This window comes from Anopheles marshallii, chromosome 3 (assembly GCF_943734725.1).
Source record: "Anopheles marshallii chromosome 3, idAnoMarsDA_429_01, whole genome shotgun sequence".
Lineage (NCBI taxonomy): Eukaryota > Metazoa > Arthropoda > Insecta > Diptera > Culicidae > Anopheles > Anopheles marshallii.
In genome coordinates this window covers 28,530,313-28,556,494 of record NC_071327.1, presented here as the reverse complement: position 1 = coordinate 28,556,494, position 26,182 = coordinate 28,530,313, and the positions used below count along the sequence as shown (strand labels likewise).

General features: G+C 41.9%; 1 protein-coding gene across 1 annotated transcript in view; it reads right to left on the bottom strand.

Annotated features, from left to right (window-relative positions):
* The window catches only part of LOC128710895 (E3 ubiquitin-protein ligase TRIM9), an 86,188-nt gene extending 60,457 nt beyond the window's left edge, over window positions 1-25,731 (bottom strand). The window contains exon 1 of the mRNA XM_053805753.1: window positions 24,853-25,731. Within this exon, the coding sequence (XP_053661728.1) occupies window positions 24,853-25,731 (879 nt within the window). The remainder of the gene's footprint in view (window positions 1-24,852) is intronic.
* Window positions 25,732-26,182: the final 451 nt, after the last annotated feature.

Genomic DNA, 26,182 nt, shown 5'->3' with positions numbered 1-26,182 from the left:
CCAATTCCCACACCATTAATCTTCACTCTGTTCTTTTCTCCCCACCATGGCATGTTTCTTTGGCAGCTGAAGAAGCATCACGCCCATCAAGCTAGCACGCGCCTTACGCTCCATAAATCGTATCGTATTTGACTTATTGAAGAACTCACGAGCCACCTTAGCACTCCCAAAACCCGCTTCCCCATTGGACGTATTTTAATCAATCAATCCCGCGTGAACGAGAACACTTCCCCGAAGCCCAGACACATCAAACGGAACACTCTCCAGTGTGTCCAGTTGCTCACCGTGAAAAGTTCAAGATAGAAATAGGTCACTGTAGAGTCCGGTACGACAACACCACCAAATGGATGCATAAACAGCACTTCATCCCGTGGGATCCTCCCCACGTCATATGTTCCCGTAGCAGTTATCGTAGTGCCCGCTCTGTAACCGACAATGGATCTGTGGGCTGCAATAAATCATCGCCGATCAATCAAAACTGATTGGCCCGGGCTGTGCACCAGCTCCAACCCGCGTGGAGCACCATCAAATAGTGGCTGTAGGAGCGTGCTCTTCAGCGCCTCTGAAAACATCACACAACACTTCAGCGTACTGACGCGATCGATTACCAGCGCGGTATGTTACATTCGTGGGATTGGAAATCAATAAGAGCAAATCAACGATCTGTTGAATTTAGCAATGAAGCGCCTTAATGATGATCAAATGAAATAGTGGGAAGTAAACAACATTGACAGTGTTCAATGGTGCAAAAACGGACGAAGATATATAGATCATATAAATGGGGTGTGAATTATTGTGTAAATAGATTCAACGCAATACAAAATCGTATGAACTGATGATAAATTTATCATGCAGAATGAATGTCTAACCCAATGCAAGTATTCTGTCATATTCCAGGAACTGATATAGCTATTAGTTGCATCAACTTAAGGTATGGCTATAAGAATTTAAAAAAATATATATTTAAGCAAGTCCTGTACGAAGATTCCAATAATATTAAAACGTTATTTAATGACATGCTCCATTTAAACTACTTCCATCGACGTACTGAAAAATCAGTTGAGTTGCAAATAATCAAAAGCTTCATAACAGTTTTGCAATGCATGTTTTAAACTATTCACTCTCAGGTGAAAGGATACAGAGTGACCATCAGACTGCCCCGCGATCAATCTTTGCAATCATGCTTTACTAATAAGGATCACTTTCTAGATTCTACGTTCACTACGGGCTCTCGACATTGTCCTCAATGGTAAATTGGTTTAATTTCCAAGCTGGAAGAAAAAAAAATCAACCATGTCCAATAAGAGTCGGCAACCACGCCGGCAGGAGGAACCAGGACAACATCATGCACCATAAAAGGTATCCTACCGGTCAGTGCGCCGCATTGGTCACGATATCGCGACCGGGCACGATTGACCAGGAGCAACCATGCACCGTGGTCTACAAGAACTCTACCTCCCCATGATATATATCGCTGTCGGCATCGATGGGACAATTCCGCGCTGTGGGCAATTGAAGGATAGCGAAGCAATGGGAACCGACGAACACCGACCAGGACGAAAAACGAGATCAGGCACGGCTTAATGAGTGCATTGTGGCCGAATACCGTGCCGTGTCGTGGGCAGTGATTCGATTTTTTTCCCGTCCCTCGCATACTTTCTCCTCCACCCTTCAACCCTTTTTCTAACCGATTCCGGGCGACACATTTCTGATGCATCGCAAACCATCACTCCGTTTCGGCGGTCTCGGCGTGACTCCTTCGTGGTAAAGGTAGAACGAAAAAAAACTGTTCCAGCAGCAGCACACAAATCGGGAGGGGAGAAAAAAAAAACTATCCCATCGTTTCGATAATGATGCGCCAAAGAACGCGCCATATACACGTGCATGCGCCCCCCGTCTAGGGCGACGACGTGCTCTATATGGGCAAGAAGAACGGTGCAATGAAAAACGGCCAGCAAATTATCGATCCCATGACTTGCTTGCCCAGATCAAAAGGGAGTTCTACCCGTTCGGGGGAGGATGGGGCCGCTGGGGCTTGGAAAGCTTGTCGGCACAAACCAGCAGGTAGCCTCGCGTTAAAAATGTACATGCCGAAATGAAGGCCTATGGTTCTTCTAAGCGAAATTGTTCTTTGCGTACCTGTCCAACGGTAACAAAGCAAACAAAATCGTTTGCTATTCGCTAGACAACATGTACTAAGGCTAAATGTTGTTACGTAGTTTGGCAAACAATTTGAAAATAAATTTTCAAACCCCACAACATAGTAAGTCAGAATATTGTAGTGAAGGTAATTTAAAAGCTAATCTTATACTTTTTAAAGATATCTCAGTTATCTATCTTCAAATGTGACTATAAAATAAAAAATAATGCAGTCCATATTGCCCTCAGAAATTACTTCAGATCCACTGAGGAATTGTATAAAAATACTGATAAATTCTTTCTAGAATTTCTTTTCACACAATTTTCTTATGTTCCAACAATATTTTCTTAGATTCCAAACATTCCAACGGCACTAAAACTGATGGGATATTCCGAATGTGCCGTTCTACAGACAAGACATCCTCCTCACGTCAAACGATAATTTGCTGATGATTTGACATGCAGTTGCAATTCCATATCCAAGCGAGCAAAACGAGAAGAACCTCCAAAAATTCACGTCGGAGAACGTTGTTTTGCAGATAGGGACATTCGATATTCGCTTACTGAGAATGCGTATATAAAAAATGGACAATAGATACGTAACGAATTCGTCGCTGATCTGTAAAGTGTGATTGATGAGGGACAATGCCTCTCGCGCCACACAACATTTGCATCCGGTGGTGTACATGAAAGACGTAAAGGACAAAAACGAACAGGCATCCAAACCTAAAATTCGGCTACCCTTGATACAGATAAACGATACCAGCATCTCGCAAACAATGGCGCACAATATCCTAAACACTTGAGCGTTAGCGCAGCTTACCTTTTGTTTTCCGACACTGCCAACATTTCCTTTGGAACCATCATTATTCCCTGCTGCACCGGCGTCATCTGCACGGGTTTAACTAAGCGCTCACTGGGTACACAAAACAATTCGCGCGGATTTCAGCTGAGCTGTTTTCTTGGTCCAAATTTTATCTTACTATCCTGGCAGAACCCGTGGCTGGCAAGATCTTGCGGCAAACAACGCGATAACGACATAAGTCTCGGTTCTCACGGTTCCCATGACCACAATAGCGCGCCACAATAATCTGTCCTATCGTTGAACCGACATACACAGGCACGGCAACTCAGTCTACTGCCTGGTTTTCAGGTGGTTCCATCCGAATCCGAGGCGATGTTCGGGGAATGGTAACGGAAAAGAAATTGTTCAACTCCACAATACCACTGTGGTTTGTGGTTGAGCTCCTACACCTGAATGTCCAATACACATCCACTCAGCCCTCGCCCAAGGGCAAACTATGCTTGATAAAGCCTAATCCCGTCTGTCTATGAGGAGCACGCTTATATCTCATCAGAAATGTGCATGCCCAATGAGGCGGTCACATCAAACCTGATACATTCTCTCGCTTCAGGCGACCCAACAGCGGCAGTAGTTCACACATGCCGAACCAAAGATCTGTGATTCGGATGCGCAAAACGATGAAAAGAGTGTTTCAAACGATGTTACGCGACCTTTCAGACTGCCAATCTTCACCGCCGGGCTATTCATCGAAACAGCTCTGCGGCCACCCCGGCAGGGCAATATCGATTAGTGCCTTTCACTGATTAAATTGTTAACATGCGAAAATGTCTCTATTCCTGTTCTCGTTCCACCTCGCATACGAATTCACCAGGAATCCTAGCAGGAGGTTAATTAATGACTCACGAATTTTCATACACATGCGGCGTGGATCTATACAACGTAACCGCGTTCGCCCCAAAACTGCCCCAAATTGTCCCACGTTTACTTCGCATCGCGTTATCCTCATCATAATGAATAGCAATCAAATGAATGGTGAACTTCATGCTATTCATGTTGGATTTGATCATCTTTCATAAAGTTTTGCTTTGACTATCTCCCTCATTCTACCATGTCTAAATGACTACTCAATAACGTGGATATTTTAAATGTATTAAACAACTTCATCGTATAAAACAACTTCAAACATACCCAATTTCATGAACGAGTTTCGATAGTTTTTAATTTCATTTGAAAACGTAGCAAAATCTTCCCTAACTGAATGGGATCATTTAGGTCGAACAATAATTATTGGAACCCCGACCAAAAGGCTTAACCGCCCACTGCCATGCTGATTACTGGATTCAAACATTAAGCGAAACCCACAACATGCGTAGGATTGCCTACCTCGTACGACCAGCAAATATGTGAAAGCAAACCACTCCTGGTTGTACGCGGACGGAGCGTCAAATTGCGAAACATTGGATATTGAAAATTCCTACCAAATTAAGGTAAAATTGTTTGCCCCTTGGCAGCATTCATTTGTTCCGCGCGTAAGGGAGCAAATAACTTGTACATTCCAACATTCCGTATCTGCTCATCCGACTCATGTTACGTATGTTTTAGTTCTTTTGTGCATTTTATTAACACTCACACCTGAGAGACCAACAAAAACAAAGCGGATAATTTATTATACAGACAGGAAACGGAAGGGAAAACATGTTGGATTGTATGGAAAACAAGCAAACAGTCGCAAAAATGCACGACAGGTAGCTTGAATTTTATTCTGGTAATGTTTGCAACTCACGAAAACATCGTTTCGTATCTGCTGTTGAAATGTTGCAAAATTCAATAATGCATATGTAAATCAAGCTCCAAATTATACGCTCAAGGGGTTTTACTAGCGCTTGCATCGATGTTTCTGCGCCTAGGAAATAATTGCAGCAGGTGTAGTACGTACACGGGAGTAGAACGATAGCTATATCAAACCCATCCGCTTCATATCGACCAGAACAAAACCCAAATGTGTGTACATCGTGCCTGAAAACTGCATACTAATTGCTACGAGTGCACATAATGAATACGCATGAAAATTAATACATGACAATATGTTAAGCCTCTGCCATGTGCAAAGAAAAACACAACAAGCAAAACATAACAATAGCTGCTAATGAGCTATTGGGAAATGAGCGATTATGTATTTATGATGTGTTAAACATTTATGCCGAAGCAAGATAAATTCATAAAATACAATGATTTATGCAATAAAGAGACTTAAAAACTAGTTTTCGCTCAATTGTAATGAACAAACAGTGGTGGAAATGAATATAAACACAGAATGAATTATAACTAATTATGTAATTATTCCAATGGCTCAAGACAATAAAGGATACCTGGAATAAAATTTACATTTAACACAAGATTACAAGCTGCGTACATAACTACTATTAAAAGGGGTAGCAAATCACCCCATTTTAACTAAGGAAGATAAAAAGAACTAAGGCAACTTGCGCTTTGGTACGACTTTATGCACATAAAAACAACAATCTTTATAAAACCAATGTGTAGTAGTAGCGATATGCACAATGATTCAGAAAGAATGAATGATTTAAATCTTTATTGGGAGTGAGTTAATTCAAATCTCCAATAAGAGTATTTATAACTCTACTATTTTACGTATTAAATCAATTAAAATAATTAAGATTTAACTCTTCACGGCGATCTTTAACTCACGATTTAAATCGCAAGTTGTAGGTCACCGTAAAGAATTGAATCGCGAGTTGACTTACGATTTAAACTATGCGATAAAGGCCACAGTGCCCTCCGTCGCTTTTTTGAAATTATTGAAATCTTGAAATCTCTCTCATTATGAGTCAAATCTTCATTCTAACTCTTTTAACTCGGCTTCACTATCTTCGAAAAAAATTAATTTCTAGTTCCAGTCTGTAGTACAATTATAAATAGATAGCAAAAGAAAACAACTTGACAGAACTGTATTTTTAGTGTGGAGAAAAAATAGTAAATCGGGCTATGAAAATTCCCATTTCCACTATTTAAACGCAAATTCATTCCAAAAAGTATTTTGTTTTGTATGAAGATTTCTATGTACCATTTACTGGGAATAGGGAAATTCAGTTTGCTACTCGATATAGCCAAAAAAAAATCATGCATATTTAATTAATTCCATACTAAAAAAATGCAACAATTAAATAAAAACAGGTTGTGTTTATAATTATTTCCATCAGTGTATTAGTGACAAATAAAACATCATTTGCGTATTTATTTTATATCGTTGCAGTTTACGATGTTTAAGAGGCATGAAATGAACAGTATAGCTTCACATTACTTTGCCAAACATCTGCTTTATAACAAAAGGCTTCACACAGAAATATAATTGTAGCCCAAACCCCATTCACCACCGACAAAATCAAACACTAACCAAACAATTGCATTAAGAACAGCATTCGGGAATGGCAGAATGTAATGGATAGCCCACACGACCGACCCACATCAGTGAAGGCGGTATGTGCCCGGCAATATCTGCAATTATTCAGCCTCATGCCGAAACAACTAAACCTTCACTCGTACCATGCTGTTCAGCTGTCCGTCTATGGTCCATTTAATCTCGATTCCACACATACACACCCTCGGCCTACACCTACATCCCGCTGGGCTGTAGATAATCATCTCCAAATGCTGCACCGCATGCAACCGTGCGGTAAAAGGAAGAGAACAAAAATGCTAAACGAGAATCCAGCCCTCCATTGATGCAGCATAATTGAAAACATACAAATATGCTGCTCGTTTCCTTTCTGGAATCTTCTTCTCACTGCACTGCACAATGTTGCAGGTCTTGCACCGCATCTCATGATGCGCGCCGTTCTTCGTTCTTTCCCATCTTCCTGCGCTCGAAACCGGGTACCGAAGCAAAATGGTATGATGGCGCGTGCCAACACCACACCATGCTTTCCATTGCATCCCGTGTGTCAACGAGAGATGCATCGGACCAGCAGCTGCTGCAACGACTGGCGTTGCCGTGATTTCATACCGAAAAACCAGTTGCACTTTTCGGAGGTGCCCATGCTAGAAAGAGGGTTCGGAAAAAATATACAAGCATTTTTCTAATATATTAGGCTTTAAAACAGTCATTCCCGCTATAATGTTGTACAATATGCGCTTTAACATCAAAAGCAAAACGGCACCGGACCGGCGACAGAAAGATTGCCTTTGTGTGCCGTAAAATAAAAAAAAAAAACTTGATTGGACAAAGGTTGGAGAGCTGTGTTCGTTTCACTTCGATGATTTCACCTCCGTCGGGAATCAATAAAATGTCTCAATACCAGCCAATTTTCGAATATAGATTTCAATTTTATGGCCCACAACAGCGAACATTCGTCTCCTACCGGTCCAAAGCGCGTGTGGCTGGAGGTGAATTGATTCATACGAAACTCAATAAATCATCATATTAAGAAAATCCCAAAAAAAGAAAACATAACACCTCCCGTATAAAGCGAACGGCCCCACAGCCACGGCCAAAACAAAACAACGTTGTTTCAACCTTTGTATACGGCCGGATTTATCATTCGGTACGATTAAAACCGTTAATATGACATCATTTATGGGCAACGGCAGGCGACCATGTGGCGTGCACCCATGCTGTCACCAGCCCGAAATGAAATGGTACACCGCACTGCTGCCGCGCGTGCCCGTAAAGCTGCGCGAGAGCCATTAAATCACGATCGGGGACAGAAAATGGGCCCAAACGCATTGAATTATTGGACCTCCCGGTCTCGATTGGGTGTTTGTGCAGTGGACGTTAAAAAATCTCGGGAAAAGACATAAATTCCATTAAAAACTATAAAGATAACGCACCACAGGGCAGCTGATGGTTTGCGAGATATGGATCCATATCGAACCAACCGTTATGTGGGTTATTGATTGATTGATGTTTTTTCTCAAGTTATTAAAACCATGAGATTTCAATCAATTTTAATTAATTTTTTACTACAATACAAATATGCTCAAGCAGGTTTAATAGGTATTTACTATAAAACGCAAAAGAAGATATTGATTGGTATTGGAAAGTGATTGGTAAAATCGGTAAAATGTCTCTGATATTTACAGAGAAGTAATTATCGTAAACTTTTGTTTACAACTAAAACTAACCAACCAGTTATTTTGAATTTGACATACATTGTTTGGGGTCAAACAATTAGCTCGTACACGAGGCATGAGTGTTATCTAACTATTCTATAGTACTGGAAGAGTTTAAGAACAGTAGACGAAGCGACCCAATAACAAATTCTATTAATTGTACGATGAAATCACTATTCTGAAACGAACAAAACCAACCATGTTTTAAAGTGTTGACCATGTCATTAGAATGACACTGGACGACTTAGAGCGTAAAGTCTTTGTAGGCGACTAAGAGCGGTTTAAAGTTCTCTAGCAGTTGGTCAAGGCCAGATAGGTATGTAAGTAGATAGCTCTATAGTACGAACTCAAAAAAACACTACAATATCATCCGTATTACATAGAAAGCTGCCGTATTTTAAAGATCTACCTACTTTCTACTTAATTTACTGCAGTTATAATTATTTCATGTTGTGAAGAAAGTGGTTTGCAGCCAATTTAATCAGAAATATGATTTCGTATTCCTCGCACAGCGCTGCTGAAACCAAATGATTTGCTATACTGGTCCGTAAACATTCATTCCGCTCCACAATAATGTTTGAAGTACGAGCAGAAACACGCAAACGGATTCAGAATCCTAATTCTCACTTCTTGAACGTGGATGCAATGAATTGCATCAAGAGATGAGTTCTGATCGAATCGAGGGATTAGATAGTGTTGCTTGTTGTTAGTCACCGGGCCAAGAGAGAACCAATTTAATATCCATAGCATGGTGCTATCGTTTCTATTCCAAAATTCCATCAATATTCCAAGAAGCCCCGATCTCATCGAGCAGCAAAGCAAACAATTATAATCATAACTTGGCTGGATGCTTGACGATGCCCGGCGCTTGATTTCGGTGTGAATTGCATGGTCGTTGAACCACAGATTATGGGATATCCATAGCTAGCATTGGTATTGAACTTTACTACCAAATACATTTTAAAAACCTCAACAACATAAAACCCATTCAATCAACAACACGCTTCCTCCTGGAAGGAATCAACTATTTGTATTTTTGTGGTTGTCCAGCGAGCAAAACAGTACCATGCCTCGTAGAATAATCCATACAATAAATCACATAAATCACATCACCAAACACGATGCCGCTAGTGGACATAAAACAAAACAAAATATTGGATGCTCCATCGTATTTACCCCACATTGTCCCCATTTGGCAATAAGCTAAACTGTGCTGATAACGTGCGTGAAATGAAAAACTTTTCCCCTACCATTTGGAAATTTTGTAAGAAACGGTCAAAACAGCAATCTGTACCATGCGCCTAGGATAAAACATTCCAACAACCAAACGGTACCGAAACAGAAGCAGGATAATTCAACAACAATGTCATCTTATCATCCATTCCGAGGTGTCTGTTTGCTGATCAACTTTGGCGAGCTGTGCCATCCCGGCATTGGGCGGTGTTTTCGGTTGAGAAAGAAAACAAATAAATTACATGCCGCACCGAGGCGTACGAAGCGCGATGGAAAATATGTCAAACATACCCCAAAGCACAGCGTTTGTAGCTACGGCGACAACACGTACGTGACATCCTAGCTACGCAGGACGTTCTCAAGTTTTATCGCAGTCCTGTTTTTTTTTTCAAGTTCCTCGCCGTGGATATATTTTTGGCTAGAAAGAAAACCAAGTTGAGCTTCTTCAAAGAAATAAAAATGAAAAATACATCAGACCGTAATGCGCAGGATATGCAAACGATTCTCGTTTGCGGAGTGTTTTTTTTTTCGTTATTTACCACCAACAATCGATTGGAGCATATCTTTAGCATAAACGCATCTCAAAAAAGGCGGAAACCTTAACTAGTAGACCGAGTAAGCAACCAGACCGAAATAAAGGAGCTGATGATCATTAGTTTTGTTCCGGGTTTATTGTAATAAGGATATTTTTTTTCCTGTTCCTCCGCAGCTTGTTAAGAAACGTTTTCGCTTTTTCTTACACTCAATGCGGATGTGCAAGGATCCTTGTTTTTTCCCCCCTAAGCTAGCTAACTAAATTATTTATATCCCTGGCTATGATTTTCCGTCTGCATCCTACGAGCACACCCGTCATCATAGGGCCTACTCGTTGAAAGATCATTACCGAAGTTCCGGATAATATCGGCCCACCGCGTTTGCAGCAGCAGTAGCTCCGAGCGCCTTGCTGCGAAGGATGGATTAGATCCAGTAGATCTTTTTCTTGGGCAAAACATGCACAAAAAAACCAACAACCACACACACCTACATCCATGCACGTTTGCTTCCTGAAGCATCGCCTTTTGTGCTACCATGTGACCTAGTTCTTGGAATAACTTCTCTCCTGGTCACGGCACCGTCCGCTTTCGCGAAACAATAGAACCGGAACTGGCACGAAGCAAATGCAGAAACGGTTGGCAGAATGCTGCTCAAAGCAAACAATATGCTCCACTACACAAATTCTCCGGCAGCCGTAAGTAATTGATTGGTGAGCCACTCCGTCTACACGGGACGAGCGCACTCCGGCAGTAGCAGCTCTGGATCATTATTAAGCAATTATTGTTGATTAATGCTTGGCCAGATTATTCCGTCTATTTTGATTTTTCCTTCCCGTAACAGGCGACGGTATGGCAGGAGCAGGAACGGGAAGGACCGGGAAGCTGATTCGCAAGATAATGAATCAATTTGGATTTTAGTTGCAAAGTGTGCGGAAAGGATAACGTCCTTGTTAACGGTGCTGAACTAGCTTAAAGTGGCACTTTTCTTTAAAACGCTATGATTAATGAACGAAACGCAATAAAGACATGAACAAAGTGATAAAATTTACAGCCATAAAATATGCATGAACACATCAACCAACCAATATAGAAGAATATATAACGCAGCAAGGGAAAAAACCCCTTTCGAACATGCATCATTAATGATGCGCAACATTTTCTTTACCCACCGCAAAGATTACAAGACAATAATCGTCGTGACCTATTCGAACGCACAGTAGCAAACGTGCGCAACCCCACAATTGAAGTTCTATTTGGTATTCCTTTCATCCTTAACGAAAACAATCGCATTCGTTTGTTCACAGACTGATGTCCCATAAAATACATCCGAGCAAAGAAAAAACAACTACAACAATCGCCCAACATCACCCACATCCGTCCCATCGGCTTCTAAGAAATCGAAAAACAGCAAACCTTCACCTACTTCGGCTGCTACCCATCCAGGGAAACGGTGTCCTCCAGCGGCCGACAGAAGCATCCTTTTCAATGCGAAATATCAAGCAATCATTCGTCCTATCGAACACAAACAATTTATGTTCCACGAATAATCACCCTCAAGTGTTTCGCACAGAAGGCGCTCTACTATCCGTTGGGTTCGCTCCCGTCAACTACGTATTTCGCATCGTTTTTCTATATTCCTTTTAAACCTCCATCTCACATTCCTTGCCTGGCAACAGAAGCATCCGTACCGGATGCTTAGCCCCTCTCCTGGGTGGTTAAGATTACGTCAGGAGTCGGTCGGTATGAGCAATTTTGGAGGGTGAGCACTGTACGTTACTACGAAACATTGATGCAGCAGCCACGGCAGCAGCAGCGAAAAGGCACCTTTGGAAAACCACTTACGACCTAAATGTTATCCCTCCGCAGGATGGCGCACTTGCGATTGGCTGCACGGTGGTGAGTGTGGCTGTTGTGTTCCAGTGCAGTAGTTGCCTGCGAAAATCAGACATCACGTGAAGCCAACGCTAGGAACCAACATTCGGGGTGGTATGGTAGTAGCAGATGTTGGTGAGTTTGAAATTTTTCACCCAACACTGGTTGGGAAATTTCTAGAAACGTGATATAAGGAAGGATGGTTCGGGAAAATGCAACATTCGGCAATATTACCGATATCAATAAAATAATGATCGTAAATTATTAAAATCTGGCAGTATAAGACATCCATTTTACTTTTTACAATTTCGTAACTGACTAGAGCTGAAAATGTTTGTTGGATGTATCATAAATTAAATTGCTATATTGTCTACAGAGTTTCTGAAATAAGGCTACTACGGAAAAATAACAAACTAGGTGGTTGAATTAAGGAATGTATCATAAATAGATGAAGTAAAAACAAGTCGGAAACTAGGAAATATAAATTAGCTTTTAGTACAAGTACTAACGAAGTTAGAAACAAACCTCGTCACTTCAATTTTTTATGGCGCAATTGAAAGCAAGAATTGTACATACATTGCAACGGAAAATGCACCTTTTATCGCGCACTGGCGAGAACCTTTCTCCTCACGCGGTTGCAACAACTGCGACAATGGCTGAACAGATTTGGGATCAACGACCCCATTACCGGTGGTTCGTGCCAGCGTAATTTCAGCTGGGTAATAAAATTTCCTTGTCCATTTTTCGTTCCTTTTTCCCTTACCCAAGGCGATTACTCTGTCACACACACACACACATACACATGCAAACGATATCCTGAAAGCATTCATCTTCCTCTACGGGGCTTTACAATGTTCGGCTAAAGAAGAATCAACCTATTCGAACCGGGTATCCTTACACCGGGCAGACTCTTCTGCATCATCAATGTTCACTTTTGAGGGGCAACGAATTTCAGGCTCGCGTGCCCGCAACAACAATATGCCTCACACAGGAGGGGAGAGAAACAAGCAGCACACCGAAAACCGATGTGGAAGCGAAACATATTTTCCTGCTTTCCGTACCGCGCACAACATCACATGCAACCCTCCTGCCTTGCACAGGACAGGACACAACCTGGCAGGAAGATCCCTTTTCCGACGAAACACACCAAAACACCCGGTAGGACCCTTTTCAAATGGGCTTCAGCACTTCCTCAATTCCCGAGCGGGTGCCAGGCAATGTTGGCCGTTTAGCAAACGGGCTTACATTCCAAACTCCCCGCCCGGAACACGTTTTGCACCACTGCCACCATTTCCATTTCTTTCCTTTTCCAAACAAAAAAGGACATGCACTACACACACTTGTAAAAGACTTGCCAGATTGTGCAGAAATAGTTGCTGAAAGCCAAACATTCATCGCCCTTTTTCGTACGTCAGGGAATAGTTTCTTGTTTTTCCCCTTGGAAGATTCGAGGAGTTTTCCCTCTTCACCGTCACTCGACTGTTGCTCAACTCCACTGTACGATTGATTTCAACAGTATCTGTAGGCGTAATCTCCAACGGAGGCGAATTGTTTATCTAGGTCCATGAAAAGGACCTCTGGGAGTGATGTCCATTGTTTCTGCTCCTTTCTTTGCCTTTTATGTCTCAAGGAGAACTACTTTCGGGAACCTTTTTTCGGTGCAGGTTTCTTGCATTGATGTGTCCCGTCTTTCTAATGGGTTTATCTGTCCGTAGAGACATTCACCTGCCAGCTGTGGATTAATATTTAAAGCCCAGTTGAGATAGGAATCCGGATTCATGTAAAGCACAAAGCAATTCCTTTGATCCAGAAGGTTGACAGGCACAACAAAATGAGAGAGCGTTGAGCATGAAAAGGCTGTTGGTCCTTGATGTTGCTTGGTTTTAAACTGACCGAAACAATTGATAACTGCTGTGGGAGTAAAAATCAACCAATTTACAATTGATCAGATTTGCGATAGGATTGAAACTTTTTGATTGATCACAAATCAATTTTTAACTTGTTTTTATTATTAGTCCTACCACAAAATCGCCCCTGCCTTCTCCTAACTGTTAGGACCTAACACATATAATTATAACATCCTTCTAAGCATTTTCCTCTCTATGGTTACTTTGAGATTTTCGGTCTATCACTGAACTCATGGTTCAGAGGTGCCTTGAGTATAGTGTCTATTTATGTTTTATATAATCCCATTTTGGGTGTTCAAAGCAAAGCAAATTCTTCCTGCTTGTTTCGATATCGGCATCAACAGGGTCGCAAGTGATGCTACCATCATTTTGGGTTTTAACTCGTTAATCTTCACCTCAAAGTTTCCCGACATCTTCTTACTCCTCTAGTGGTACTAAAGAGGTTCGAAATTCATCACGCGCACATCACTAGCGTGTATATACCAATAGATGATGTTCCTTGAAGATTACAACTCTGAGTCTTGAATAGCCCTTTCCGTAAATCCGTAAGGTAGAAGAGTAGATCTCGCAACCAGAGTACTTCACAATGCCAATAACAAAGAATACTGAGAGTCCCCAATCACCGGGAATAAGATGTTAGTTATTGGTACTTCTGATTCGCCCTGATGAGTTTGCCCTGGATTCTTGAAGAACACAGACCAACCATTAAATGAAAACATTTTTTTCTACTCAGCAACTTCAGATGTCTCATATGAGTACGTTACAACAAACAACATTCTTCAACATTACACTAACACGGTAACCCACAGTAGACATCAGGTCGAATATCAAATAACTTTCAAACCATAATTCGTACAAAGGTGAAACACACCCGGAACCGAAATACCTCAGCAATTGCAACGGTCCCGTTGATGAACTCATTAACACTTTCAATCAATAAAAGTCCCTCTAAGCCGACTTAACCACTGATTGCTTCCTTACCGGGTAGGTAGGTACGTGCGGACGAAACGAAACCATTCGCTACTGCATCTTCCATCCAGCAGCTGAAAACACAACAGACCATATCTTCACCCCCGGCCCTGCACTCGGTCCGGGAAATTCAGCAATGGTTTTCCCATTTCCTTTAACTTGCCGAAATAGAAAACTCAATCAGACACTCTAATCCAATTATTGCAAAAAGCCAACCTTTTGCACTGGAGGGGCTTTCCCTTACAGCCTTACCAACACACGCATTCATCCCGTTTGGCAGGATAACTAACAAACTAACACTCCATTTCCGCAAACAGGACTCGAATCAGCACAATTTTCCCGTAGCCGTATCCGGGTGGTCCCCAATCGAAACCGCTCCATAGTACGGAAAACTATCGAGCATTTGCTCTGCATCCTCTTGTGGTCCTCTTCTGTTGTGCCAACGGTCCTGAAATTACATCCCCACCGTGCGAGATCGAAGGATACACAAGAGCCTCAAATCAAGCGAGAAAAGCGATGACTAAGAAAACCTGGACCTGGTTTTTCGGGTTCTTGTTGGAAAAGATCCTTATCTTGGGCTTTAAATTACGTGTAGCGCCTCTTGTTACGATCAAGCGTAATGGGATTTCTTGCAAATTGTACAATATCTATTGTTGATGCCTCTCCGTGACGTCCTCGACGAGTGTCATCATTTGATACCAGTATTCTTCTTTCAAGCGATAGAGTACTCAAATGGAAGAAGCACAGACAGTATTGCTTCTGGAGCAGAAAAAGTGCATGCCTGTACAAAACCAAAATCAACACAAACTGCATTTGCTTGCGGAAGGCCGCTCTTTCCATTCGAATTTGCGATGTCGCAAAAATGTGTCTTATAGTTAAATTAAAAGCCCGAAATAGTACTTCCCACCCATTTTTTTTAATAATGCGATACATTAAATTAGAGATAGGAAATTTTATTCTTTTTAAGGATTTCTTCTTTTTTCTATGTTGACACAACAACCTCAAGAGCCCTAGGCTTGCCATTTCTAGCTTTCTGTAACTTTATTTACCCGTAACCTGTGTACGGGGGATTGGTCCGGATGGGATTTTGGTCCGGTCCGTTTGGGTGAAAACCAGCGTCGGTACCATCATGCCACCAGACCGCCCCAAAAGGATTTTTAAGAATTTCAACCTGACTTAAAGAGTTATAACGAAGGTTTAAGTCTTAAACTGACTCTTCAAGATTTCAATAATTATAAATAAACGACGGAGCGGTGGGCCTTCATCTCATGATTTAAATCGTGTGTTAATTCGCGATTTAATTCTTCACGGCGATGGAAAACTTAAATGGCAGCTCATATGGGAGTTAACTCGCGATTTCGTGAGTTAAAGGTTGCTGTGAAGCATTGAATCACCTGGGTTCAAGGTCGCCGTGAAAAGTTAAATCTGAATTATTTAGAATGATTTACTTCTTTGTGAATGATTTAAAACAAAAAGAGTTACAGATACTCTTCTTAGCGTTTTTTTATTAAATCACTCCCTAGAAAGATTTAAATCATTTTTGCTTTCTGAATCATTGTGCACATCATTACATTAAATGGCATACACTTCATAAAGAAAAATGTTGTTTTCCACTTCCATTTCGAATCAAACACCCTTCAGAACCACCCTCATGGATAGGAAACGCAGCACGGAACGTAATTTCTTTTGTTAAAGTTAGTTCAATTTCCTTTTCATATTAAATGCAATGCTCTTGCTTTTTGTAACACTACTCTGTTTCGTGTTTCGCAAAAAAAAGCAACAGCTGTACGGTAAAATGCTAACCATTTGAAAGTAACAGTGTTTGTTATTATAAATTGGTAAGCATACTCCCTTGCACCACGGTGTGTTAAGATGTGCTTGATAAAAACTTCATTCGCTTCTGCAATCAGCAAGGCCAGATGGGTTTGCTAATTTTACCTTACAGAGGGTGATTGCATTGGTTATGAATTTATTCGGCACCCATTTTTGCACTTGCAGGGGCCAATTTATTGCTTAAAATCCCTGCTCTGGGCACTAACCAGCAAGTACTCTTGAGAAGTTCGATTGGTTCCGTCGTGCAAGTGCAACTGTAGCAAATCGGAACGTTTTCACCGTGAGTGATTCTACTCAGTCGTGGTTCAAACTATTCAATTAGTTCTCTCGTGAAGTGGTGCAATCGTTTGTTGCTTGTTTTCGTGTGTATTTTCCCATTATCTTTCATTTAAGTAGGTATTGTCTCGTATTACAAACAAATTTATAACAACTGTTGTCTAAATATGGTTTAAATTTATAACTTAAATGTTTGAAACAGAATGTATACACACATAAACCATTCAACTCTTCAACAACACATAAATAAGAATTCTTTCCAACATATTAGTATTGAAGAACATTAACTACTTCAATTTATTGGCCTCACAAGTGCAGTGATGATTGTATGAAACAAATGAATTGCCTTCAAGTGTACTTCAAACCCTCTATGTTCGGAAACTGTGAAAGCACACTTTCAACAGTAGTCGCAGCTTCCACTATGAAAAGAAAATAACAAATGGTGGGTATTAAATAATTTTACACCTCTCACTAATTAATGGGAGCAAATTGGACAGCTTCAGTACCGCTACTGCCACTTAAAAAACAATCCTTTCAATTACGTACCGTGATGAATTATGATTGGTAAATTATTGTACACTGCTTTTGATCAAGCTGAAGGGGTGACAATTCTAGGTTCTCGCTACCAAATCTCATCACATGGTTGAAGTTGTAGTTGAAAACACTACAGTATCCATCCACTAAGCAATCATTTTTAAATAGATGAAAGAATTATTGTTTGATACTCTATTTTACAAAGCACAAAAGGTGTCATAAATCAAACTATATTCCGTTTACAAACTTCCATCTTCCAGAAAAACGGCAATTTCTCGTTGCGCTGAAGAACCTTTCCATTTTTTTTTTTCAAAGCCTCCAGCCAAAAAAGCCCTCAAACATGGAGCTAATTCTTTCCAGTAAGTTAACTTTATTAACTTGCTTCGCAACGAAGCAGAAGCTCGGGCAAGGAACAGACACTATCACACCAGCGATAATCGCACATCCGCTAACGTATATAACGCTCACGGTCCACAAAATTCCCCTTTGTGTCGTTTTGCATTCCGCTCGTCTTCCGTGTTTGCTCGACATCTTGACTTCTTTGCCACTTTGCACCGACACAATCAACCCAACTTTTATCTCAACGCAAATGTACGACAACAACCCATCTCTAAAAAAAAAACATGACATTAAACGCGGCAAATGTGACATTCTGGAAAACCTCGCCCTGGAAAACCTCGCCCTGGAAGGTCCTGGAGGTCCATAAAAGCCTGACCCTCAAAGGGTATGGTGCAGACTGCAGTAGCTTGGCTGGCACACCACAACCACGACACTACACAAACAGTCCATATTCTTTCCACGTAAAACTTTGGCCAAATCAGACGAAAACCATACGGCCTCCGGCCTCGCTCGGCTATTTTCCCGGCCAACTGGTTAAAGAAAATAGTGCCCCCGCTTGAACACTGTTCCAAAACCATGAAAAACACAGACCATGCCACTTGATCAGAACGCAAAATGGGAACACAGGAACAGTGTACATCCGACACGACTCGACTCCGAAGCAAACCGTTCCGCCAAGCGCTAAAGACCGATTTGGTGGTGGTGGAAAAATTTATATTCAAAAGCAAAACTTTAGGCGTATTATTCTACCGCTCCGTGTCTCGTTTCTGTTTGACTTCGTTTCTTTTTTTTTAAACGACAGACCACACGAAGTAAAAGGAGACTTGCTTGCTTCTAGCCCGACATTTATTCAGCCGCTGCAGACGAGTAACAGTAGGAACTGCAGGAAAACCCATGGATGTAACTTCCGACAGGAGGTGATGGAAAATTGTCGACGAAAATTCTGCTCCTCACGGTCACACACACACTCTCTCTCTCTCCTCGGCGTTCCTCCGAGATCCTTTTTCTTTTATCCTGATCAATTGACTACAGCAAGGAAGGCATCCCGAAACAGCCTGCGGATGGGCGATAAACGTAGAAAATGGAAAAATCCGCAGAGGCATTCCCGAAAGAAAGCAGCAAAATAAGACACACCAGGACCAGAATGTAAAGTGGCGCAAAATAGCATAGAATGAATGAGGCTTGGGCCTCAACCGTTGCGTGGCTTTTTTTCACGTGATACATACACAGGGTTTCCCATGGATAAGTGGCAATTACTGCGTGAAATGTTACTGCCAGTGTTCTTGGAAAATTAGTAACTCATTCACGCTAGCTCTCCATCAAAATAAATAGACCAATTTATTTACTTCTGATGTTATACGTTATGTATTAGGTAAAATAACACGCAAGGAATTTTGGAATTTCTCGCCGTCTTAAACTTTACTATAAAATACTAAGAATTGGAAGCGTTTTTATTAACTCAAGATGTGCTTTTATAAGAATCCCTTTATTTCCCCCACCATTGAATATGACGTTGAAGTCAAAGTTGCGCTCCGGATATACGGACAGCCAAACGGTTATCTACAGCGAACCAGCCAAGGACACGTTTGGTATCGGGCCGACAAGCGAAAATCGAATCCATCTTCAAGTGCCAACGAAACTGCTCGCCTAAGAAGACAAATCCTTCCTTCTGCACGTGTTTCAAGCGGTATACGAAAACGAAAACGATATTTTACGTTTTACACCATCTCGACCCTTACATCCGGTGCGGAAAGTTAAACACACACACACATACACAAAGACACTGAACACAACACAGCTCAGGAACCGAAAACCGGAACCGGATTTCTTCCTGCCGTGACGCTGCGCAGAAGTATCCGCACGTCCTCTGCAGTGGGTTGCTAGAGCAAAAGGGGATCCCCTTCCTTATCTTGGTGATTCAAAAATTTACATAATTTTTGTTCTACTCTTCCTGTTTTCTTTTGCTCTGTTTTCACCAATTTTTAATCCCTTTCCATCCTCTGTGCCATTTCGCTTCCGGGCAGGTTGGAAAAAGAATGGAAAACGGACAATATGAACCTGCACCGTAGATACCTGCAAACGAAGGTATCAACTGAAAAGCTGTAGCTGTATCTTCTCGTCAGAACGTACGAGCGTTCTGGCAGGTTTGTGTTTTGCATCTTTTTTTTTTTTTTGAAGGCAACATCGACCTAATTTTGCCAACGTGGGCATACACACCAAAACATACTGGGACAGAGTGTAGAGACACGTCTTTTTAAACTCGATGTTAGTGTTTCGGTTCGTTTTCGATTCGTCTTATTTTGTTGCAGGTCCTTTTTCTTACTTGCCATTATTCGCAAAACTGATGCTCACCGATTCGCGCCGTTGGCACGATTATGCAAATTGCCGCTGTTTGCCCGTCTTTGGAAGGAAGACAAATTGAATACACACGGTTTGACCGACATAATGTCGACCACCTTTAGGCGCCAGTAAACTGTAACTGGTTTTACCATTTGCTATAATATATGGGCAGACGCGAGGTCTTGATTTTATGGCTTAAAGCTTCATTGGCTGCCATATTGATTGAAGTGATGGAAACTAATCTTTTTAAAGTGTTTACGGAGAAAACTTCCTTGTTCTTATTTAAAATTGTTAAAGAAGAAAACTGTATGAAACTTTTTTAAAAGTATAAAAAAATTCTATAAAAAAAATGAATTTCTAGATGAAGGCAGTCCGAGACGTTAGTATAGGGGATCGATATTAGCCGGGGAAAATCCGCGTATGTCGAATTGGGTAGTAACATCGTTTATACTTCATAGTTACATTGTTGACTTCTTGCTTTGCACTTTATTTTTTTTTTTAACAAATCAGTCGACTTTTTGAAAAAGAAATAAAAACAAAATAAAAACAAATATTTTATATGACAAAGGAGGGTATTTCACCTTACATTTCCTGCTATAAACTAACTCAGCAGTCATATTTCCAAAAACCGCGTATCTCGGGGACTGCCTGCATATATTTTTTATTGGTTATTCAACCCTTTTAAATTTTATATTTCTTTCGATGCAAATAAAAAAACACAAATCAATATTTTTACGAATCAAAACTCATACCTAGACACGGAAAATCAAACACGAATTCTCGTTTGATGCGATCTTAAAGTTTAATGCCTGTATGAGGGCATTCCTTTTGCACCAACCAATAAAAGTCAACCGGATACATACTCCCGGCGAAAGAAAACTTCATTTCAAACACATTTCAAACAGCACACGGAGCACATGGAGGATTAGTATGCTTGCGCAGTTGAAAAAGCAATAAAATGCAAAAAAAGTCTCGTTATAAAGCAAACTTCCAGTCCCAAAAGTACTTCACCCCCACAAACAATGTCACTCCCCGGCAAGTACACGACGCATGACGAAAAATCAATGCGCCATGAATTTTATGACACTTTGGTGCGAAATTGATGTGCAAGATATATATTCATGTATAAACCCCTTAAACGCGAGTTGCCCCCCGTCATTCTACACGCCCCTCTTCCAACCTGAACCTCGTTTTGGTCCGGAGATGCAATGCCTGGAACGCTAACTTCTTCCACAGTACAAGGGAAGCGATTTGAGCTGTGAATAAATACATAAATTATACAGCGAGAACGGGACCAGATTTTTGCGACCAAATAGTAACACAGAAACAACCGGCTAAAAAAAGCGCCCCTCAACGGTGACGTCTTTGCCGTTATTTCCGCGAGTGCATAAATCATCCTAGAGAACGGTGTACGGCCAAGAATCTTTGGAACTCTGCGTTTTTTTTTTTATTTTGTTTGTAATCGAGACTGGCCGAGACATGAAACACCTACAGATAATTTGGAATTTTATTCCGAGAGCATAAATACATACAGTTCCCAGGCTTGTGGCGTGTGAAAAATGTCATTTTGGAGTTTATTGCTTCATTTGATTGCACTTTGTAGCATGATATCACTTATTGTATATTATTAAGATCAAGTAAATAACTTGAGTGATTGCAACTGATCTCGTTTTCTGCTCAAATAGTTGTAAGTTACTGTGCTTAACCAATAAAACAATAAACATATTATTGTATTTGTAATAGAAGCGCTATTTCGTCCCCTTGTTTGTAGAGCCGTTAGCTAAAAACCCAACCCCTATACACTCGCCCAAATTATCATCACGTGTCACGAAGCTAGAGACGTTTGTCACCGCCATAATTACAGCTTACGGTAATTGTTTAATTCGATGAGAACTCTTTCACTGTGCTAATTTCATAGCCCCCGATTCTTGCTACCATTCTGGAATACCTCCTCAGCAAAGAGTGGAGTACTGTGGAGTGGAGTAACGAAAAGAATCGTTAAACAATCGGACCCATGAATTCTGGTGGTACCCCTTCGGCTGTTTGCGAATGAAATTTCCACCCGGACTCGATCTGGCCAAACAAACGAAACCCCTCGCGCTGGTATCCGTTACGGTTGGACATGCTCGCGCACTCAAGACATTTTTGTTTCGCATGGTTCACCAGAAACCTTAACACCGAGCGGGCATACAGTTGGGTAGTAAGCTACACTCCCCGAAAATACAGAAAAAAAACAAATTCACTCTTTCTGCTTGAATAAACGCAACGACCCGCCGGCTACGAGATAAAGCAAACGGTACGCATTGTGATGAACTTTCTCACGGAAGTACGCTGGGCGCTGGGATCGAACCGGAGACGCACTGTTCAACTGTTGTGCCCCTAAGGGCCGTACGATGACGAACGAAGATTAAGACGATAAAATGGGGCACCCCATCTTGGGCGCAGACTTTTCACCAAAAAGCATAGGAAAACAAGCGAAGTAATTAAACTGTCATGAACGATCAGCTCGGAAGGGTCGCGGACTGTGGGCCGCAACCAGTTGTGACAGGCCGGAAAGGTGTTAAGATGTCGGGAAGATATTGGATGTAGCCAATCGAACGCAAACCGAACCCGGATGGGCATGACCAACAGTTCCCCTTCTTATGGGTACCATTTCTTCTTCACCGTAATTGCGACAAATCTGCCCGATAATAATGCAAACTGACAGCCAACATGGTCAACACTGTTTGGTCACTCATCATGTATGTTTGCTATCGGTAAACATGCCAATTTACGTCCGGTGTTATTGTGTTTAACAATATTCCGACATGATTATTGCTTTAGTAAAACAAATACAGTTGATTGGTTAATAAATACTAAGCCATTTTTCAGCTTACAAACGTTGTTAACTTCAATATCTTTTTAGTCAACTCTGACTGAAGTCAACATGTCAATAAATTTGAGCTTTGCTCAATATAACTATTTGTTAAAACTAAAGAAGAACATTACTACATTAGTGTCCAGTTTATCTCATTTGAAACAGTGTTGACTGTTTCAACGCTCAAAAAATCCCTTTGAAGTTCCATCTGTAGTTCGCTTAAAACTCCCTGTTTTCTAAGTGATTTTGCACACTTCATCACCTTCAAAATCAAAACAAAAATCACCCTCGCCAGGAACTCCAATATCCATAGGAACACCCCGTGCACATGCTGTTTGTTGACGGCAAACAAATGCAACTGCAACTTCCAACTTGCAACCCAAAACACCTCCGCTCCAGAATGCACCTTTATGCTTGTTTAAATGCACCAAAAATGCATCGCCGTAACGCTTCAAAGAGTGTATTGAAGAGTATTGAACCGACAGAAGGTGACGATGGGAAAGGATGCGTGATAATTATCAATCCAGTGAACCGGTTTTTCTCACCGAACTCCCCAAAAAAAAACCTTACCGATGCGATGCTTAGCGGTTTTGTGCTTGAATGGTGGAAGGTATTTTTGTCAGTTATGCAAGCTACTTGTACCTTGATCCCTGAACCTTTTCCCCGGCGTCATCGGAGTTTTGATATCGTTTTTTTTCTCTCGCGGTTTTTGTTTTGTTCGTTTTGGTCGTACCGTACGATGGGACAGGTTTATCCTTTTGCTTTTTACGTTCCATCCGACCTCAAAATGCCTCTGCTGTAACTCTTCAGTTCCCTTCGCTATTAGTTCACCTCGGTGAAGTTGTCCGACCACCGCTCTTTAAACGATTTGAACTGGAGTACCGAGCAGTAGATAAAGAGTTTCTTAATCCCAAACCAGTTAGTTAGTCTTCCTTGAGAAGGAAGAGAAATTGTTGATGTGGATAAACACAAAAAAAACATCTAAAACCATAAAACCTTTTCAATGACTCATCATCTATTTGGGACGGAGGAAATTAAAAAAAAAAATGATACTTTATCGTACTTAGGGTTTACCTGACCTAAATTCGTTCCCATTAAAGGTAAAAGGATAGTCTTACCTAGCTCAGCTCATTAGTTAAACTAGCGGCATTTAGCGATCCCTCGAATGGACAATTCGTGTCAAAAGTGATGATGCAAAACCTGAGCAGTAACTTGCATAATTGCAAGGTACATCAATATTAATTTAAGGAAGTCAGGATAAAAAGGGTTTTTTGCAAATCATTTTTGTATGAGAAGTAAAGGCATTCTACTTCCTTTTGGTAGTTTGATCTCAGGAAGTCTTGCCATTTCTGGCTTTCCATGGCTTCTTTTACTCAAAGCTAATCATTTAGTTCTACGCAGGGGTCTGAATGAGGTTTGATATTAGTTCTGATCTGTGAAGATTGGAGGCGCTGTCACCAGGCCACCGAAGACTTACGGGTATCTCTTCTAATCATTAATGATATTAGGTAATCATGAACCTCCAATCTATGATCCAATCTTTTTTTGACGAACTTTGGAATTCTGGAGACATTTCTAAACTGTATGGAAAACACTGTAGAAACTTGGCCAGTAGATGTCGAGCGATGTCGAACAAGGAGCATATTTAAAGTTCCTGGCGCTGTAAAATCAACAATCGAGAGTCGCAGTATGTCTAGACGAGCAATAAAAATATTATTTAAGCAATGGAATTGCCCATATTTTTCCACCCAACCGAGACCGAGAGCGTTATTGGGCGAACTCGAAACTAAAAACATCGATGTGCTCGATAAATAAACACATTGATGATGGTAAATTCCAAGACAAATTCCATGTCTGGCGTTGATAGTCTGCTATCCCACTTATAGTGCTTAAACTTCTGAGATGAAAAATTGTTTCTCTTATGTTTAGCCTCTAGCAAAACTTGGAACTCCAGGGCGATCAAAATTAAATTAATGGAGAAACAAACAAATGCTAATCCGACGCCTCTTCAATTGAAGATTACGGCAAATTGGTCGCCATTTTCCCACTCTTTAAGGAAACAAATCCAAGCAAGTGTTTACCTACCTTTTGGGCTTTGCACATCGCCGTAATGGACTGCAGATCGTGTGACTGGTGCCGGTTGTCACCGATGCACTGATTGCAGATGGGCAGCTTGCACCCCATGCAGTACATGGTTAGCGGTTCCGTGTGCTCACCGCAGATCGACTCTCGCAGCTGGCAAGCACCCCGTGGCTTCGTAAGACTATGCTTCGCCAGTGGTCCACGTGCCGGGTGGCACAGTTCCCGGCAAGCATCACAATACCGGATCTCGCACTGCTCGCAGATGACGGTCGCCACCTTCGGTGGTTCGGTTTCGCACATCTGGCAGCGCAGTGCTTCCCGCTCGCAGAACCGATCCACAATCGACTCCATCGCCCGGTACAGGGGCAAATTGCGTGCGCCAAGCTCGTCGAAAAACACCAACTTCCGGCAGACGGGACAGGCGAGCGAGTAGACCGACCCACCGGAACCGGCCGGAGGGAACAGCAGTCCCTGTAGGTTCGGTGTGCCGGCGTACGAGCCAGGCCGGGACGTGCAGCAGATAACACCCGAGTCGGCCTCGCTCAGGATGCTCACCTTGTCTGCCTGGTCCTGGTCGGAGGACACACTTTCGGTTGCGCTCGAGCTGCCGGTACTCGCCGCAGACGAGGACGAATGTTGCGAGTGTTGCTGGTGTATGTGGGCGGCCGCAATCGCGGGATGGCAGGGTGGATGTGCCGTACCCGCGGCCGACGATCCGGCCGAAGACGACGAAGAAGCGGTGGACGAGGATGAGGATGCCGACGATGAGGAGGCGGTCTGAATGTCCAGGGCGCAGGCGAGACACAGGGCGTGATAGCAGGGCAGCAGTACCGGGCTGGCGTAAAGCTGCTTGCACACCGGACACCGCAGTTCTTCCTCCATGCCTACGGACAACGGTTGCCTCGGCGGGCACTGGCGAACTTGGCGATGATGTTCCGGACTCCCCGGAGTCCACGGACAACGAGCACACGCAGCAGAAGCCCACGAAGGTGCTTAACCATTCACTCGCAAACCTGGTTTGTGGTCCAAAAGGACACCAAACATTCACTTCACTTTAGGATGGCAACTTTTAAAACACACATACACCAGGATGCACACGTGGACCTGGTGGAGAGATATTCTGGATCTCTTCTAACACTGCCTAACACACTTTTCAAACACCTGAAGTAAGCCCACCTTACAAGACTTCACTTCCACTATGCAAACAAACCGGCTTGGTGTTTTTTTTCCTCATTCGGGGGATGTACACACCACACCAATCAATTTATATGCAAATCTTAGCACAACCACCCCACAACACCAACCACAAACATAACGCATAAACACACCTTAC